Source organism: Lagopus muta, chromosome 10 (assembly GCF_023343835.1).
Source record: "Lagopus muta isolate bLagMut1 chromosome 10, bLagMut1 primary, whole genome shotgun sequence".
NCBI classification, from domain to species: Eukaryota; Metazoa; Chordata; class Aves; order Galliformes; family Phasianidae; genus Lagopus; species Lagopus muta.
Window position 1 is genome coordinate 17067783 of NC_064442.1, and position 20465 is coordinate 17088247.

At 40.4% G+C, this 20465-nt stretch overlaps 1 protein-coding gene across 3 annotated transcripts in view; it reads right to left on the reverse strand.

Moving 5' to 3' along the window:
- The window catches only part of SCAPER (S-phase cyclin A associated protein in the ER), a 143439-nt gene that overhangs the window by 18418 nt on the left and 104556 nt on the right, over positions 1–20465 (reverse strand). For all 3 annotated transcript variants that reach the window (XM_048955654.1, XM_048955655.1, XM_048955658.1), the window contains 4 exons: positions 18523–18752; positions 12516–12671; positions 3135–3372; positions 309–458 (listed from right to left, as the gene is read on the reverse strand). In XM_048955654.1, the coding sequence (XP_048811611.1) occupies positions 309–458; positions 3135–3372; positions 12516–12671; positions 18523–18752 (774 nt within the window). The remainder of the gene's footprint in view (positions 1–308; positions 459–3134; positions 3373–12515; positions 12672–18522; positions 18753–20465) is intronic.

Sequence of the window (20465 nt, forward strand, 5' to 3'; positions counted from 1 at the left end):
TGACAAGAAGTTAACTTGGAATTAAAAATATTTGCTAAGTGTATCTTGGCAGAGAGTGAGTTTAATTATGATCAACACGAGGTCCCCATTGTTGTCTGTGTAAGAACACCGAACTTGCTCATGGCCATGATAAAACTGCAGTATTTTTCCTAACATGTAACTTCAGCTAATATTTTCTAAATGCACACATTTGTGTTCACAGGAATCCCAACTCTTCAAAACAGTGTTGAAGAGGTTTGTTATTTTTGAGGGATCCGTGGCTAAACACACACTTGATAACTTCTGATCCCATTTTCCATTTGCCTTACCTGGTTATCTGTGTTGTTTACAGTAAAATAGCCCACACAAATAATGACTTCATGTAGCAATCCTTCACAGGTATGCTGGGAACAGTACCACAGCAACGAGCTGATAATATGGCGGAAGGCAAGGGACAGTCCTTCAGCACCTACGATAGACTGAAAGAAAGGTAAAGAAACAGAAGTTACAGCCCAGCAGTGTGTTATAGAAATTACACGCATCACAATGCATCAGTGACATAAATTTGGGAGAAAGTACTGACTGCATTTTTGGCTGCAATGAGGTTTTTCAGAGGATGGAATCGGATCTCTTGTTTCATTCAGTAGCTTGCACTTACAACTGAACTGTAACATTGAAAGCCAGACAAATGAGAGTAAATTCAAACTCTGAAGGGACACAGGAAAACTGGATTCTGCCTAGTTGACATGCAGTGTAGCATTAAGTCGACTGTTCCATTTGACTTACATTATACGTTCCAGGAAAACTTAATGCTAATGATATTTCCTAGTAAGCAGCAAAAGAAATCACATCATTTTTGCAGAAGAGCAAAATGCATTTTGCATTAATAACTCCTACTCTGAATGGAATACAAAGATTAATATGTAATTAGTTTGCAAACATGAAAAAAGTTAGAAACATCCAAAAGAAGAGAACACTCAGCTGCACAGCTTTTTGGGGTACTTTTAAAAAGTAGTCAAATTGCTGTAATGTGGAGATTCTGAATTAGATTTTATCTGCACAGCCTACAGCCTCTATTTAATAAACATGTCAAACAGACAGAACGACACAAGGTCAAAGGGGAAAACTAAAGCACAAAGAATGAGCATGACAGTCTACTAACTCTAATGAAATAGCAATGCAGGCCTGTGAGAAAATTTCTTTCATTTGGGAGTTTTCTTCTTTTCGTATCTTGCAGTCTGCATTAACTGCACCTCCATAAATCCCAGTCTGCAGTATAGTTTAGTTTCGGCACACTGAAAATCTCTACCCAGGAAAAGCAGAATCCTTGAGAATTAAGCCAGGCTCAGCTGCGGCTGTTTCTCCATCTTGAAGCTCACGCATCTCCCGAGCTCAGCGTATTTTCAAATCCTACCCCACAACTGCTTACCACCACCATGTAAATGCCACGTTCATATGGCACCCTTCTTCAGTTAGGGCAGTCCATGCATGCTGTGACCTGGCACTCTGGGCTAAACCCTCGCCGATAACAACGGGTCAAAGGGCACCTGAGTTTGTGTATAGAAGTTAAACTAATTTTTCAAGGAAACTATGCTTCCTTTTTAGCCAGAATTAATATCAGCTCGGGATCCTGTGTTGTTTCTCACTACCATCTTTCAATTGTTTAGACTGTCAAATTAAATTAAATATATACCCACGAGCCATCTGTGCTAATACAAACTCAAGAATACCAGAGCTCTTCTATTCATCAGAAAACCCCATTCTATGGCCCTACTATTACACGATAAAACTACTCCTTCAAGATAACAATCTGACTGCATGAGCTACGCTCCTTCCCTCCGCTGTCTGCTCCTGCCCACAGGGTCGGGACAGGCACTAATTGGCCTCAGGTGTACAGAGTATTAATGCTACAGAAACAAACCCTGTTACTACAGAGGAAGGGATGGCTGCTGAGACTACATGTGTGCCCACTGTGCCACGCGACAGCTCAGCATGAACTTCCCTGGGTGCGCGCCTGCATCAATGCACTGAAGGAAATCACTCACACTGGTTTGCTTCCTATGACATTGTTATGCAGCAACAAACAAACCTTCCATCCCAAACCAAGAGCTACTGGGCCTGCTGTACAAATGAGCTGCTTTGATTTACAGAAAGAAATGGGAGTTAATGGTGCACGTAAGAGTTGTTTCACATTGAACTCCAATAAACAGTTTGTGTCCCATAAAAGAAAAACTACTGACTACATGGATCCCTCAGCTGCAACTATACAGATGTATGCAGTAAAATGTAAGCTTGCTGCTAAATGGACTAAAAATTAGAAATACGTAAGGAAGGAGGCACAAAATTCTCTACTCCTCCAAAGCTCTTCCTGGTTTTAACACATTTCAGATGAAGGTTATGGTGCAGCCTATACACAGATTACACAACGAATGAAACAGAAACCTGTCTGATGAATGGTATGAGAATGATGTTATTGTGTTTAGCAAAGCAATGCTTTCTGCCAGGTGCTTTGTATTAACAAAATAAAAGCTCTGCCGATTCATCTGAGAAGTATTTTATGGATTCTTAGTATGGCTAAATGACTCCTGTACCGGTAATAGGTAAGAAAAGACTCTTAATTTCAATGAATAATAAATTATGAAAAGATAAAGTTTCCATTTTTTGTCAATAAAACATTGCTTTGAGAAAAAAGTTTAGATATTAAGTGATTTTCAGCTTGAGATATACAGTGCAAGCAGCCACTGAAAGCACTCAGAAATGAGAATTATGGTTATAATACAAGCCCCTTCTCATCAGAAGGATTTACTTCTTGCTCTTGAATGAAATTTTAATAAATATATATAGTATTATATATATAAATTTTTTTTTTTTTTTATTTTTTTCCAAAAGAAGACCTCCAAAAGCAAAATATTATCCTGCAGAATAAGCTTTCCTTTTTATGAATACAAATAGTAATGGATTGGATTCAGCATTTCATGTATTGCAAACTTTCGCACTTTGGTTACACCTATTAGCCACAGGGTAGAAATAATTTTGTGCACAATAAAACAGACAATTCACAAAATAACTAAGACCCTGGAGATGGATGTCAGCCCCAAAACACACACAATCATTAATATTTTCACACAAAGCAAAAGCTGTAAAACATCTGTTACCTGGAAAGCAGGCAGATCAAGAACCGCAAAGCTATTGAAGAAACGTAAACTCTGAATGGCAACCTGGATTGTGTTCTCTGCATAGCTGTCTTTAGGACTGGCTGTGTTTGGATCTGAAATTGTGCCGTGGAAAAGAACACAGTACAGCATATGCAAGACTCCAACCAGATCCGTAGCCTGAAGAACCGCCGTTAGCCCTGTGGGATCCTGACGCGTACTGTCAAATATGTTCCAAGATCTGTCAAAGAAACATTAAACCGTCTGAAAAGAGGAGCAGCACACACTTGCCCAGGGTGAAGCAGCTCTAAGGGAAATGTTCGAGCACAAGCAAACTGCTAAAAAGGAAAATAGCCCGATGTCTAACATGTCAAGAATCCACAATATTTCCACAACATTATTTCAATAATCCGGGCACGGTCTCTTGCTCTCCTTAATTACAGCGCTGCTATACTCTTTAAATATCCTTCTCCACATCCTGGTGTCTTTGTTTCCAAACTGGGCTGATGATGCCAATGAGAGACCATGCAGAAGTCGGCCAGCTCTCAGGTCAGAGAGCTGGGGGCGCTTCTGGGGGATCCACGCAGGCCGCCCCGTCAGCAGCCCACGGCCATCCTTCCTCTCCCCACAGAGAGGTGGGAGCACAGCCCGTGCCTCTCCTGCCTTGGGAACGGGCGGTGGGCATGGCAGCAGACATGCTGCTGATGAAGCAAAAGCAGTTATCCGGACCAGACAATCTTAATCAAATCGTTCTGCAGGAATCTGAGAATGGAGTGGTTGAGCAGTTAAGCAAAACACTGCTACTTATTTCCATCAGATGCTGTTATGGAAGACTGTATGGGAGCAAGACAGAAGTCTGAAACGCTTGATGCAAGGAAGTCACAAGTAGTGAAATCTAAGACTATTGCTACTTTGGACGTTAAATGCAAATACAAAAAGCACACAAAATAATCCAACAAGGTTTCACAAGGTTTCATAAAATCACAGAACTGCAGGGGTTGGAAGGGACCATCATCAAGTCCAGCCTCTACTAATAATGCAGGTTCCCTGCAGCAGCTCACACAGGTAGGTGTCCAGATGGGTCTTGAATACCTTTTAGAGAAGAAGATACATAATTAAAGTCCTAATCTGAACTATCATGTGAACCAGCTGAACTTCACTGTGGAAGCACAATAGGTCTGTTTAAGTATTCACAGGAAACACTGGAATACAACAAGCAGTGACGCTGAATATATGGTGCACCAAGCTTCTATCTTTACCTGATACACTGCGTTTGCATCTTAAAGAAAATAAAAGAGAAAAAGGAAAAGGGAAAAGAAATGTCAATATCAGAACCAACTATTTTCTTTTTTTCTGTTATTAAGGGAAAATACCACAGGCGATATGATACATATTAAAAGATAAAAGGGCAAACTAGGTGAGGGTATCTTTCCCTTTTATAAAAACCAAAAGAAAAGGAAAAGGGAGAACAGAGAATAAGAGACAAGCTGGAAAGAAGATCTATCTAAAACCATGTGTAACTCTGAAGACAAGAGCTTGGGTTACCACAGAAAGGACTGGACTGGACCCTCAGAGCACTCCTGCTGACCAGGATCAGCAAGCTTTCCTTGACCAAAAGAGCTCAATGCAGCCTTTTCAGTACTTGTCTCAGAAGCAGCTCATATCTGTCTGTACACCAACCTGAGTGAACAGCCTGGCTGTGCACAGCTCACTCTGCTGGCACACATCTGCTTTCATCACTGCTGTCTTATAGCTCCACATTTAGAAAGCAGTTACCTCAGATGAATGCTATCACTGTATCAGTTAGGTCACCTGCATAGGGAAAGATTTTATCAGAAATAAGCATGCAGGGGTACCATTTCTTCTAAATGACTTCCTATTTGCAGTCTGTGCATGGCTGATGTTACTGAAAAGCTTCACGTGCAGCATTCTCTGCTGATATGCCAAGATTTCATTCGTGTCCCAGTCCTACTTCAGCGGTACCTATGCTGTGCAAACATCCCATCAAATCACTCTTCACAGTGTCTGAAAGAAGCAACCAGATCTTCAGGTAAGATAAAGAACACAAGGAGGTACCACATCTGCCCTCCCATCAGCACCTGGGTGCTACGTGGGTGCTCCACCTTTGCCACTCAGCACCACCACCCTGACCACTGCAGACCTCAGCTAGAGCTCTGTGCAGCTGAGTTCATGCCAGTTTCCAAAACTGGTATGACTATTTAACACTGGCTGCCTTGAACAACCAACTCAGACTCACAAGGATCCTAAAGGGGCTCTGCCACAAACCCAGCCACAGCAGTGCTTCAGAAGGCCCTGGCACAGCATTTGCTCGGGATACATTCAATAACATTCAAAACACAGCGTAAAGTACAGTCAAATGATTAAAATAATGATTTAATGTCACTTACCTCCTGCAAAAGAAGCACAAATGGCTTGTGGTTTGTAACACTCAACAGTCCTAGCATCTATGCTGCAAAGAATGGCACAAAGAAGAAAGAAAAAAAGGAAAAGTCCTGGAGCTCTAAGTTTGCTTTGGGTGGAGCCACGCTGCACAGCAACTTACAACGTGAAACTCCTTCTTCCACCGCTGGAAGCTGCAGGGTCCTCAGGTGAGTGCACCAGACTGCAGCGAGCAGCGGGGAACAGGCAGCAGGCCTGCTGCACCAGGAGGGCAGTCAGCAGCTCAGGGCCACCTCCGTGCACTCCCAGGACGTGTGCTGTGTCTGAGCTGCTCGCTGCTGCCCACCAAGAGGCACTGCTGGCTGCCCAACTATGCACTCGGCAGCCAGAGCGTGCCAACCGCTGCAACAGGCAGGCTGTTTGTTTCCACAGCATCACATGAGCACGGCTCCCTCTGCAACCAGTATTTTATTTCCATCTTAGCTTCAACCACCGTAGCAAACAGAAAAACTATCAGCTGAAAAACAGTCGTGTTCAAACGACAGCCCCAAATTCATTGCTGTACATGACACCTCCCGCAGCTTTTTGTGACTCTGTGCAACGAGGAGGATGTCTGATTCTACCCAAGGTTAAAGTTAGCTTGCTTTCAGCTCACACTCCATCATTACATTTAAACAACTCCATATGAGAAAGCTTATAGAGCTGGATGAAATCCTTTTGCCATTTTGAGCAGTGAATGAATCAAAATATACATAAAAAAGTCAATTGTAAAAATGACTTGAAATGCACGCTCTCTTTTTTTCGCCCCCCTACCCCCCCAGAAGAGACCAAGGATTTCACAGTCCCACCGCAGGACAAAGCTGTTAAAAAAAGTCATTTTGTCTGTGAGGTTTGGTGGGCTGAAGGAACTGTTGAAAATGTTTATTTTTGATTTTGCCTGTATTACAGTTAATTTGTGTATGAACAGGCTACCGGCTCCTGTTGGTTTTAACTGTCAGTTATAATCACTTTAAGCCTAAATGTTTACAATAAAAAGGTAAAAGACGTTATTCATACCGGTTGCGGGCTTTAAAGCAGAAAAAAACACATGTGAGATGTGGGAAAATGGAAGGCGAAGCTTTGTGTGTGCTGCTTTGAGCTGCTCTGGTCAAGCCCATAAAACAGCGGATTCCATACGTTTAGCAGATTTTAAAAACCCTTTTAGTCCACCTCAAATGTAAGCCCAAGGAAAGCTCTGATAACTGGCAGCTTACAGGCCGAGAGGAAGGGAAACAAACAAAACCCACAGCAGTAAGAGGGGACTCTGTCACACAGGAAACTGAAGTCTGTATGTAACTAAAGCTGTGAGTCCTACGGAGGCATCTCCTTTTGATTATCCTATTTAAAGAAGCCCACACGTTAACCGTGTTGCTAAGGGCTGCCAAAGTAAAGCAGAATGGACAGCCCCCCCCAGTTGCTCACCAAAGGGAAGACTTACAGGACTTTTTTTTTCCTTTTTCTTTTCTTTCTTTTGTTTTTTTTATTCTTTTCCACTGGCTATTCTAGGCTGGGGAAAGGGAAAGGAAAGGCTTCCAAACTTTTACCAAGTCTCTATATTTAGCACAGAAAAAACAGGCAAATATTTATATTAGGGTCTAACAACCTGTGGGAGTAAAATAAAGGCAAAAATACAACAAAAATTAAGTGCAGGACGTTTCATGATGGGCTGCCATTACGATTATCAGATTCTGCCACAAGAGACTTCTCCCCCATTGGCAGAGGGTTCACGATTTACAAAAAAGGTTTAAGAATTAAAAAGCATGGATATATGCATCCCAGCAAAGAGATATTAAACAGTGGTACTGCACTGCTTAAAGTACACCACTATTTATTAAAAACAGGAATTTAATGCAGCTTGATGAGAAACAGCAGACTCTGCAGAGCAAGTATAAAACTACAACTTCTCCAAACTTCAATATGAGCAAACTGTTTATATCTGAAAATATATTGTTTTAAAAACGGACTGAGCTAACAAGCAGACAAGCCCCTCTAAGGGTATACATTATAATGTTTGTATATTTGAAATATATACTCCTGATTAAAAACAGGGAGCCAAATGGAAACATGAGTTTTCAAGAGGCTTAGAATATGTTTGTTTTTTCTAATATTAGGATTTAAAAACCATCATCTGTACTTTCTCCTTCTACATTCTATTACTGAGAGAGAAACGTCAAAAAAAGAGGCAAAACAATAATAAAATAGCTATAAGGAGGACTTAGCACCTGCCAAACCTTATTATAAATCCCATTATCAAGCCACAAATCATTGCGTTGTTCAATAGGTGGTCTGAAAGTCTGCAGTAATTTCCAGAAGAAATTTCAATTAGTTTGCAGTCCTTGCTGCATTTGCTGTCTGCTGGAAGCAGTGAGAAGCACACCCAGAATTCAAACAGACTTGCATATGATTTGCTATCCAGCAGCCAAAACAAGCATTATCTTAATTACTGTAATAAAACTGGAAAGAAACTAGCCCACTTCCTTGCATGTCTGTGACGTGACAGTCGCTGTGTTCCTGGACCAAGCCCTATATATCTGCAGCTTTCTGCTGCCGCAGCTCGTACACCAGATCCATCAGCTGCTGCCTTGGATTTAGATGCACCTCAGCACTGCTCTGGGATAGCACACGATGCTAACAACTTTGCTACTGCGTTGCTAAGACATGCCATTTTGCTGTGCTGCTTAGGGAGCTTGTACGCGTTGGCTGTGCCATGAAAGTGGCAGAACTTGGTCCAAGTTGCCATCCCAGGAAGCTTCTTGATTTGAGGATCTCTCCATGCACAATTCATTGCCCTCATGGTGTCTGTTACTGTCAGCTTGCTGTGCTGCTCTTAGAGAGAGCATTCCCTCGCAGTAGTTATTATTATTATGGATTGACCCTTACACTCAGCCACTGCTGCTATTTTTCTGCTGTTGTTTGCATTCAATCTGTAGCTTACTGTTTCATTAAGAGCTCTCACACAACAGGTCAGTCTGTCTACTGGTAGTTCCATGAATTCTTGACTTGATTGTGATTTCTGCCTTACCAGTGTGCAGCATCACGTACCACAGCAACACAATGCCCTGGGTGGAAGTGTCAGCACATATTACTGATGGCCACAGGTGAAAGGAGACATTGGCAACAGTCCTCCAGAGTAAAAACTGAACAGCTGGGACACAAGTCTTATTTCCAGTCATTTTCAGGGGAAGGAGGGGTAAAATCTGATGAAGGCTGGGAGTACAGGAAGGGACAGAACATAAACAAGACCCTTGCTATGAGGGGAAAGACCTACAACATACTCTGCTGCTCAGTTTTCGCTCCAATTTTTTGGGAATGGTCAGCCAGGCCAGCATGGCAATATTTTTGTTCATGTTCCCCATGTTCTCTGCTTGTTTACTGCTATACTGACAAAGCAAGCATGCTACCATGTGTGTATGCAGGACTCAGGACCCACATATAAGCCTAGTAGTGCAGAGGTACAATGAAGAACTCCTCTAGGACACAAGGCCACCATCCTAACCACTGCTACTGTTCATCTGCAATTGAACACAGACTGCAAGGCAGATCTGAAAGTCTACACATACCACTCTTACTATGCATTCAGTCAACTTAATGTTTTGCTCAGCTTCATTTTAATAAAGACATCTTTCTTTATTCTTAATGGTAAGCAGAAAAGAGCTAAGCATCATCATGGCCACAATTTTTAAGTCTTAGTGTCAAATGTAATGTTTATCTTTTGCTCAGCAAACAGATATTGCTAACCAGACATGCTGCACTTTCACGATACTGAGAGACAATGCCTTATTTTCATCTCTCATACACCTTCAATAGTTATCAAAACAAGGCTCCCTTGGGTTCAAAGTTACTAATGTTTTCAATAAGTGATCTTCTATACACACTACAGTGTTTAGAAAACACCATCAAACTCACTGCAAAACTTCAGCTGAAAGAGTCACTCTAGCATTTATAAGTCAGTACCAAAAATTCACGCTTGAAAAGATCAATATAAAAGTTAAATCTTTTTAAAGACCTTGACCACAAATGAAAAGAAAATCCTCCTCTTACTACGAGCTTATAACATACGTTCAGAATGGATTCCCTCATTTCAATAACTTTTTATGATGCTAAAATTGAGAATCCTGCACTTTTATGTTTCTACATTACTAAGATTTTCCTTTACTGTATCTTACACCATGATTTTGAATTATTTTTTTTTAAAGTCTACCAGGCAAATAAAAATGTATTGTAGCTTATGTCTCAACATTTTATCTTTTACTTCATTCAATGTTTAACATTTCATGCTGACATACATATCTGCAATTTGAAGATATTCTCCAATCACTGTTATTGATGTAATGTTTCCTAAAACCAATCCAACATGGAGATCTCCATGAATTAATGGAGAGAGAAACAGAACAGTGAAGGTCCTGATTCCTTTAAAATAAGGAGGAGGACTGCCTGTCACAAAGGTCCTGATCAAGATCTGCAGGTGGGCCCTGACAGAACAGCTTGCTACAAAGCCAGTATCCAAGCAAACACCGGGTCTAGATTTAGAGTTTGGTTTAGAAACATCTTGCTCAATTGTGGATGGTTTTGAAGTAAGTCCTGTAGAGAAGACAGGAAAGTCCACATTAACAGCACTTCCTACATCTGAGCTCCAGAAATGTGCACTTCATATCCTGAGGACAGGCTCTGTTAATTGTTTAGAACATGTTACAGTGTTCAACTTCTAGCCCTCTGGGAATAGCCCTGGTTAGAGCTGCAGCAGGGACCCTTCCAGCAGCCTGGTGCTGTCTGAACCCAGCAAGGAAGGCTACCCAGCATTTGGCCAGCTCATGAGTTCCAGCTCACGAAGGATTTCATTGCTGCAGGGCTGTGGAAGATTTGACATCCTGGTGGTCCTGGTTCAAGCACCTTCCTTATGACCAAGTCCTGCCAGCTTCCCACTGTGCCCACTCTAAAAACTGCATGCAGCACGAAGAGCACATACAGCCTAACGCATTGAGCACAGAATCACATTTTATGTAAGAACCAACACAGGCTGCTGTTTTTATCAGAAAAACAAAATAAGCAACATGCTTCCACCATCATCATCAAGGGGCTCCATTAAGTTCCTTACCTCGAGAAATCCCTTTAGGAGATGAATCTCAAATTGCTCTTGCAACAATGGGGAAAGCCTGGAACACTAATACCTGTTCTTCAAAACTTTCTGTGCTACAGTGATACAGAAGTGATACTACTTACCAGATTTTCCTTTTTTTTCCTCTGGATAAAAACTCCAAATGCATTAAGAACAGGGTGGTTAGTTTGGTGCTTAGGCATGGAGAATCAGGAATACTGGATTCTGACAGAACAGGACGCCCTGCTTCCTACTGCTGGTTAGCACAAATGAAAGAGCCATCTGTATTTCTCACAAAGAGAGGCTGCCTTTAGTGCTGCAGATCACGTATCACACAAAATGTATTACAGCATTGTGACATATTTAAGAATTCAATAAATTTGAACTCTGTTTCTGCCATCTTGATGTGTGTTTGGCGGCAGCTTTTTCCATTAAAATCACCTTGAATATTAAGGGACTCCTTGTGCACGTTATGTAACATGGCAGAATCACACTGCATTCTGTTCTTCAACAGGAGCATGCTGAGGTGACTAAAGGCATTTAAACTGCCTGTCTGATCAGTTATAGCATAACTTTTATCTCAAAGTGAAAGACAGCAGTTTCAGAATCCGCAAGTTCATTTCTCTCATTTCTTTTCATGCTCAAAGGAACAATCTAACAAGAAAACTGACAACAATCAGCACCTTTGGATAAACTCACCAGCACTGCTGTTTATAAGATCAGATACTTCTCGGTGTGACTGAAGAAAAATGCTCAACTCTCCAAAATTCATATTTTGCTACAGAACACAGAAGTACTTGCATAGCACAATACTTCATTACTTTGGGAGCAAATATCTTTTGTGTGTTGGGTGAGACATACGCCCGCTTCAGAGATGGCACATATAATATTACTCCGACTCACAGCTAGAATCATTATTCCACTAAGAGAAAGGTGAATTTTTTCAGTACACGTTTCACTTTTGGCAGCGCTGTCCTGGAATGTAAAATGCCAAGTTGGCAGCTTTCATACAGGGAAATTTCAGTAAGTTGGGATGGTCTCTTTGGGCTCATATTTCTTGCAGTTCTTTTTCCATGTGCCCGTGTGTCCTGGAGTTACCAGCAACAGCTCTCACCTGCAGCCCTGCTTAATTTATGTTTTCTTAACTCTTGCTCTTCAACATTAGCATCCCTTCAGGCATTCACTGTCAAGTTCTGGCAGCACTGTCTTACCCTGAAACACGCAGCAGTCTAATGGCTGTAGGTTTTAGCACGTGGCCCCTGAAGCTCTGAAATTTTGACTTTGACACTTGGGCCATCTGAGGATGCAGACAGAGCAGTCTGGATTTGCCAGAAGAGATATGCCACATGCTCATCCCCCTCAGCCCCAGTTAGGTTGCAGAAATAAGCATTTTACATTAGAAAAATCCCCTGACAGATCCAATAATACTTTACATAAATATAATTCCCTTACTGATAACAGTATCTTAAAGAACAAGAACTGAATTCGGCTATCTAAAAGACAAAATCAATTAAGAGTTGATTTCAGCTGATAGTAAAATACTTCAAGTCCTTAGTACTGTATGCTTAAGTTCAGCAGTGATAAAACCCTCTTTGTAATGATGAGTGAAGGGATGCAGCTTGCAGTTCTGATAAACGATCTACAAGAATTGAGACTCAGTGCAGGCAACTAATTATGGTGAAAGGGTGAGCAGAGCTTCTCTACCAGCCTTCACTGTGTCACTAAGGACTGGTGCCCCTTAACAACCTTACCTCAGCGCTCGCTTACTACCACAGATGCAGTGTTGGCTAAAGGTTCTGCTGGCTGCTGCCTGGAGAACATAACAGAGGTGACAGACCAAGTGTACCTACCTTCCACTGACAGCAAAGCAGAGCTGACATATTCCATGCAACAGCGCTGTGGCATTTTGTAGAAAAGTTGCTATTTTTGGATTCTCATCAACAGGGCCTTGAACGGACAGGAAACAGCAGCACAACTTGTCTATCAATCCTATGTTCACCACGTAACTGGAAACAGATGAAAAACTGTATTAAAAAATAGCCCTGTGACAGTTTTGATGACTTTACAAAGAACGGAATTTCTGCTTCTCTGCTATCAAACCATATAAAATACAGTTTGTGGCTTCTTAAAGGGTTCAATAGAGCAGTTCAAATTACAACAACTTCATGTCTGGAGCTCTGTAACTATCAGTAGTTCTTGTTAAGATAACTGTCTGTTGCACGATAATTTGTATTATACTGTACAAAGAAAGATGAATTAAGTGTTTATTTTACCAAACTGCTAGAGGACAATGGAATTTTGCCATAGTTAAATGATTTATAACAGTCTTGATAGCTCTGCAGCAGCACAATTTCTCTTTAGCATGAAGAGACAAACTTCGTAGAACACACAAGTTCAAGATGACAATGATGTTACCCAGATAACCTTTTATTGCAATACGTATATCATAACAACCACTGCACAGCTTTTTGCTTCTTTTCCCCCCCTTTTTTTTTTAAACTTATGTGCAACAATTAAGAGACTACAAGAACATGCAGGTTACAACCTCCTGCTATCAGGAAGCCTCATCAGGAACTCAACCAGGACTCAATGCAGAGAAAACCAGGCTAATGACTTTTTTTAAGCCAAAAGGCTACTTTTTTTTGTTTGCTTTTATCAGACACGAGTGGATCACATCACCATCCTCCCTATTGCTGAGGATTCTTAGAGTTTTTAAGAGCTTGGAAACTCTCACCAAAAACCTTTCTGTTAGCTCCTGCACGCTAACACCAACCTGCCTGTCTGCACCAGTTTCTGTCACACTTCAATCATTATCAATTCCAATTGAACTGTGCAGACTGGCTTCTTTTTCCACATCATTTTACTGCTATCACTTAACTTTACGTACTTCCCCCTTTTACCACAAACATGCAGTTTCTCAGACTTGATCTCTTTGGTTCACTCTCCTACGTCAGGTCAGCTTTGTTTGTGGAGATGAACTTCCAGCTTCAATCAACTCCTTGGTCTTTTTCCTCTGTTTTCTTGGTACTTTCCCCTGCTCTACTCATACCAACTGGAAGAAACCTCTGGTCAAAATCAGAATTGTTGCAACATTCTGTGACACAGCCTGACTTAGGAAATGAAATTGCTTTCGGACACCATCACCTCATTCACTATTTTTACACTGATAGTCAGCCCTAAGCCATACAATTTCTATCATTATTCCATCCCATCAGCTGTTCTGCCTACCTGCTTGTCAAGCCCACTTGTTAGAGATCATGCCATAGAGTGAGGCTGAAGATGGGAACAGCACTACGTATGTTTCTACAACACCAAGTGCATCTTGACTTGACTGAAGTGTGAAACATTATTAAATAATGATGACTGCAGCAAAAAAAAAAAAACCCAAACAAACAAACCTGTTTCTAGTAAATAATTAATATTGATTAGATAACAACTGCCTCAGGACCTGGATAAATATCTATTAAAGTAATTTCTTCCCCTATCTTGCAGTATGATTTTGAAAAATTAGGGACTATTAAGATTGGGGAAGAAAGTCTCCATGTTTCAGACAGCCTTCCTGCCCAAAGACTAACCTCTCCTCAGGGCCAGAAGCTAGACTTTCTGCCAAAGCTTAACCTGCTGACATAAAGATTGTGGAAAGTAATTAAGAATAAAAATACATTGTGTATAAAGCAAGATGTCAGACTGCAATAATGAAAGACTGATCTGCTGAAATATAGCAGTGAATAACACCTAGGGATGCATAAAGGTTATTAGTTGCAAACTAATTGCTCCGGTCAGTTTGATTTGTCTGCTCTGTTTAGCAACATGAGAGGCTACCAGCATGTTTTCCTGCAGATTTTGATCTAAGCACCCCATTTCATCACACAAGTGATAAACAAGCTCTCCAGTATTAGCAGAGTAATTCCAGGAACAGAGCTGGATGTTAGATACATCACAGTTGCAGAGAAATGCTGAGTGCAGGAAATCTCACCATGATATAGGAAGGAAGAGGAAGAAGGAGAAAATAAAGCACAGCTAATACTGATAGATGATTACTCACTAAAAGACAGAAGTACTCTGGGCAACACACTCTTTTTGGTTTTTTTTCCCTAGAAGGAATGTCTGACCGACATCTACAAGAGGTGTTGTCACCTTCCTTTACACCCACACCTGGATACCAAAGGGTGTCAGCAGCTGCTTGTTTCAGCAGAGAAGAAATAGATGAGTTTTCAGTCTACTGGAACTATTCTTTAGGGTCATCTGGAGACAATGAAAGGACAAATGAAGCACTCCCTCCCTTGAAGCTGAGCGTGCAGACAAGTGGAATGTCAAAGCTCTAATCTAACGTCTCCATCTCTCACTCTTTTCGCCCATGGGAGTACAGCTCCAGTAACTTGGTTATCCTTCTGACTGTGTGCAAACACCTGTTGCTTATGTGTCAGGTCTATTTTTCCCAAACAGGAAAAAAAATAAAAAGTAAAAAATTATTCCCTCTTTCTTTCCAAATCTTCCTAAAACTCATTTAGTCAACTCCACGAGGGCACATGATAGAATGACCTGGAGGTGAAAGGTTCTCATTAATAATATAAATTTGTCTGGTTTTGACTAGTTTGAAATGCCCACTCTCTTTTTTCCTAATTGCAGCATTACCTTGTCATCGTGCCTTTCTTTCTCCATTTATAACCAGATCCCTTAAAGTGCCTCAGGTGAAGGACCTGGCTGGATTCTCATGTATCTTCTTAGCTTAAGGGTGTATCTGTGCTCAGCCCAGCCAGTGTCAGATGTCTGCTCAGCACAAATATCAATAAGCAGACCTCCCACCCTCCCATTCCTAAACGAGAAGAATACAACATCCTGAAATTTCACACTCTTTCAAAACCTGTTTGGGGAGAAGGTGGGTTACATGAGAACAATTAACTTCTAGAGGTCACCGGTACCTATGGCAACTATTTGTTTTGCTTTCCTCCTCCAGCTATCTGGCTTTGTGTCCATCAGCATCGTATCAGACTTGGAGAAGTGGGAAGATGTGCAGATGCTCGCTGTGCCAGTTTCAGTAGCATACCATTAGCATTTCATCCCTCACGGCGATGTGCTGGTGACATAATTAACTAGTGAAACTACACACCTTTAGCAAACAATATAGTTTAGGATAATCAGTTTCTCATTTCAATTAAAAGACATTAAAGGCAAGCAGAAGGATCCTTCTTTAGCTTTACAGCACTTATACCTCTTAATAAAATAAAAACAAGACCTAAAACACACAACCACAAATTAGATTGAAAGAGAAAAAGAATGATCTGTTGGGTTAACGGTGACACAGACACAATGAATGGGAGCTTCATCTGAAGCTGCTGTGAGCATTTAAGCCTTCATAAGGCTGGATGTAACCACAGGACTTTAAAGCTGTGATACACGGATCATCAGGAGAGAGAATACAGGCAACCTTAGAAATGCATTCTGAGTATCTGCTAGCAAGTACAGGGCATTTTAAGAGTTATCAGAATAACTATTCTTTAATCCACCAAAGATTACAGAAGGGTACTGTCAGTTGGTGGAATCTGGTGCCACATGAAGTCATTCAGTTCAGCAATGCGGTGAGGTGAAAAATAAATCAGTTGGCTAATCATACAGCTCTGGGGTATCTAAGTCATGCTTACAATCAACATCTTAAGGCAGTATATTAGACTGCATAAAAGAAATGTAATTCGTTGGTGTAAGATCATCAAGTGTAAGTACCAGAACAGAAAACTTTCATGGTGGTCAGATTTGTGAAAAGCATCAGCTATGTCTCAGATTTTTTTTACTTTCCTCAAACGCATTTACTCAAAATGCTTATGAAAGAAATGAGATTTCTCATTCAACAGAACAGATTGGCACCACATTAAAGAGAGAGATGAAAGAGGAAATAAAAATTACATACATTATAGAATCAAGCAAAAGCTGACAAAATGTCTTAAGGCTTAGCAACTGAGAGAAACAGAATTCAGGAGAATAAGCACGAAGAATAAGCATCCAGAGGAGTGTGCAAAACCTCTGCGCAACTGGTGAGAAAGGAATATGGGTTTGTTCATACAGTACTTGAAGAGTGCAACACCTGAAACCTTCCCAGACACGAAGGAGTTCATTTTTGTAACGTCCCTGTATTCCGAGGAGCTGGTATGAGCTGCATTTTCCTTGACAGAAACAGAAGCATGGACACATAAATCCACTTACGTCTTATTTTGTGTATTCGATCTGAGAGACCTATGCTCCTGTTTTAACGGTATTTGGCATTACATAGCACATTATATACTCTAAAGTAAAGCTCCCACTGACTTGCTGTTCAATGTGCTCAGCACTGTTGTAAATCAAACCCAGCTTTCAAGCTAGGACTCAAATTAATGACCGCCTATAAGAAGTCCAAGTGATGTTGTGTAGCACTGCCTAGGAATGCTATGTCACAGCAAGGACCTCAATCCTGTTCTTAAACTCAGCCTTCTGATGGCCAAACAGAAGTCTATGCTCTTCCTTTCTACCACTGTTAGCCTGTCTGCTGGGTACCTTCCCATGTTTGCAACAAAAAAAGCAGTGGTTCTAAAAAGTCTGTCTCCTTAATTACATATAAGTTTTCTCCTCCTCAAAATCACAGAACAAAAATAGAAGGAAAAGCCATGTTCTGAGGTCTACCTGAGAAGTAGCACCTAAAAACTTGTCTCACTGTTAACCTAATAACAGACAGTTTCTCTACCTGCAAAGCCTGGGGGAATTTCCTTTTCAAATCAGGCAGATCATGATTGAAACACATCAGAATTCTCCAGAAAGTAAGCAGATACGTTTTATGAACGTTTCACTTCCAAATTTTAACACATCAAATCAGGCAGTTACCACGAGGACGCTCAGCCACAACTTACATTCAAGCCATTTTACCAAAGACCTAGAATGTTTCAAGCAAAAAATGACTGAAGGAATGTCTTTCCCCTTATCCTGCTAATAGAACTTACAGAGTTATTTTGATCAAAATTTTACCCACAGCATATATACATATAATATACAATATATATATAAGCATATAGAAAGGAAAGCTGCTACTAAAATACAGCTATGTTATAAGAGTTGAAGTCAAATTATAGAAGTTATTGGGTGATCTTTACAAGAGAAAGTGTTTATTGTATAGAAAAGTTCTGTGAATGCATGCATGGTATTCAGGATCACAAGTGCAAAGGGCATATACAGCTGGTGCAGAGAATGGAGAGAAAACATGGAAGGAAGGAAGCTGACTCCAAAGAAATGAGGTGAAGAAACTGACAGAAAGGTAACAAAAGAAGGTGAAGAAACCTAGATTATGAGGATGCTCCACAAGTCACACAGCAATTAAAGATGTTAGGATTAAAAAGGATCAATGAGGAGTGCAGACAACATGGAAGACTAACATTAGGGCTCGTTGTAACTGTCCAATGGTTTAGATGAAAGCACGTGATTAAGGCAATATTTGCTACAAGGATCAACTGAAAACATTATATGGACAAACCATACAGGTGGATGCACAAAGCCACTGTAAATAAAAACTGATCTATCAAAGATAACAAAAAAACCAAAGCAATTTACCTGCCACAGATATTCATTAACCCGGAGACAGATAAATACAGAAACATATTTCAACCTCAGAATGGGTGAAAAAGTGCACAATTAAAAGACATTTGGTCTTTTGTATTTCTGTGCCTGCATTTCTCCTGAAGAAAATCTTTCTGCTTGAGAGTACAGCACTTCTGACTAGATACATATGCTACTTTTACTACATTAGAGTTAGAGAAGTTTGTCTCTTAAGTCAAAGTAATTTTCTTTCTCTGTAATAAAGGAGGATTAGAGACATTTCAAGATTATTATTTTTCTAACCTGATCAAGTCTTGGATTCTGCTGTTGAAGGCTTCCACTTGTGAGGATTTGCTTTTCACATCCTGTATTATCTTCAGTGTTGTAGAGTGGTTGTTTCCATCTGGGAAGCTGGAGATTAGGCACCTGAAAATCACAGCTGTTATCCTCAGGAGCCCCGTTGTTAGACCTTCAAACACCTGCTTATTTGCACTTCTTCCTGAAGTAGCATTATGGTCATCTGGAACATTAAGCTAAGTAAAAGGGAAAAAAAACCAACATTTATAATACAGTAAGAACTGTAAACACATCCGAGTAGAGCAAAATACAATGGTGAAGTCTAACATTGCTGAGAGACATTCAAATATTTCAGATATAAGAAAGGGTCTATATACTCCTATACAGATATCATCATTTAAAACTGAATAAATCAAGTCAAAGCTGAATTTAGTGTTTAAGAACCGAAAGAAACTCTACAGCAGCAGGGTATGTCATCAATATGGTTCTTGTGTAATACATACACTGAAGTTTTGATGAGCAACTAGCAAAGAAACCTTTTCTTTAAAAAAACACTTAACTGTGAATAAACTAATGTGGACTTTGATTTCAATACTGTGTCATCACAAAGACATAGTACATATCTAGGATACACCAAGCAGTGAGTAACAAAGTGCAGCAACAGCTCATTTCTGTGGAAGGAACAGCCTTTAGTATTGCACAGTAATCCTCTACCTGACTTTGGACAAACGCAATGTATGTGCATCTAAAAGAGCACACTGAAATACCTGACAGTAGGTACAGAGTACCATGGGAGGCCACAGGGGTATCACTGGGTAGTGATAACAAGGTACAGTGAGGAATGCAGGTTTTTGGTTTGTTTTTTTTTTTCCAGTCTGCAGGGAGGTAGCTTTTACATGCCTGAATTCAACAACAAATTACAGTAACTGTGGAGGCAAACTAAGAGGGGAATACATAGCTGCCTGAAGCCAGTAAAAGAGGGCAACCTTAACTGCATCCAAGCAGATGAATTACAGTGGATCCACATCACAACTGAACAAAAGTCCTGACAGATTTTCTTCTAGCAAGTATTAAAACTTCTAGCAGTTTACTACTACAGTTAATACCCCAAGTAGGCAAGTATTTCAAAGACTAAAGGACTCCTCAAAGGCAAGACCACCTCCCTGAAAAAACTGAAAAAGAAAATGATAACCTGGGAAGACAGAAAGAGTTGCACGAATTCCAGGCATAACCCAACATAGCAGGAACATCAGAATGGACAACATGCAGTAACACAGTTCTAAAACACACAGCATGCTGCAGGAAGTTTTATTCTCATCCCAGGTTAAAATCATTTACAGCCAGTATAAGCAAGTGAGGTCACAGTAAATTGCTTCTCCCTGTATAGGTATCAGGAGGGATTTGGTAACACTTGGTGACAAAGAACAACATGCACATTTTTTCATTATTCATGAGCTCCGAGCCTTGTGCCGGTACTTAAAGCTCAGTGCAATAGTCTGCTTCTGGTGGTGAGCCAAGAGAGCAAGTGAGAAGCCTTTAGCAGCTTATTCAAGTTCAATAGGAAAAATAATATTATGTTGCTTCAGTAACTTCTGCTGACTGAAACAACTCAGGCCTAATGATTCTAATTGCCTGCTGAATAGATGGATTAAGCTTTGTAACGTATAAATTAATTCTAATGTGTCAACCTGTACTCGGAACATCAGGCTTTAAAACACGGCTAACAAATGCTACTCAGAGCTTTTTCACCTAAGATGAAAAAAAAGATATATAATCTCTCTTAAAAGATTTAACAATATATTGTAGCAAAGCCTTCCAGCTGCTGTGATGAATAGTATTATATAAACAGATGTCTATTTTTCTCTTCTAGTTAAATATATTTACATAGAGCATACAGTTCTCGTATACATAAGTATGGAGTCCTTAGTTATACAATTCATGCCTCAGTA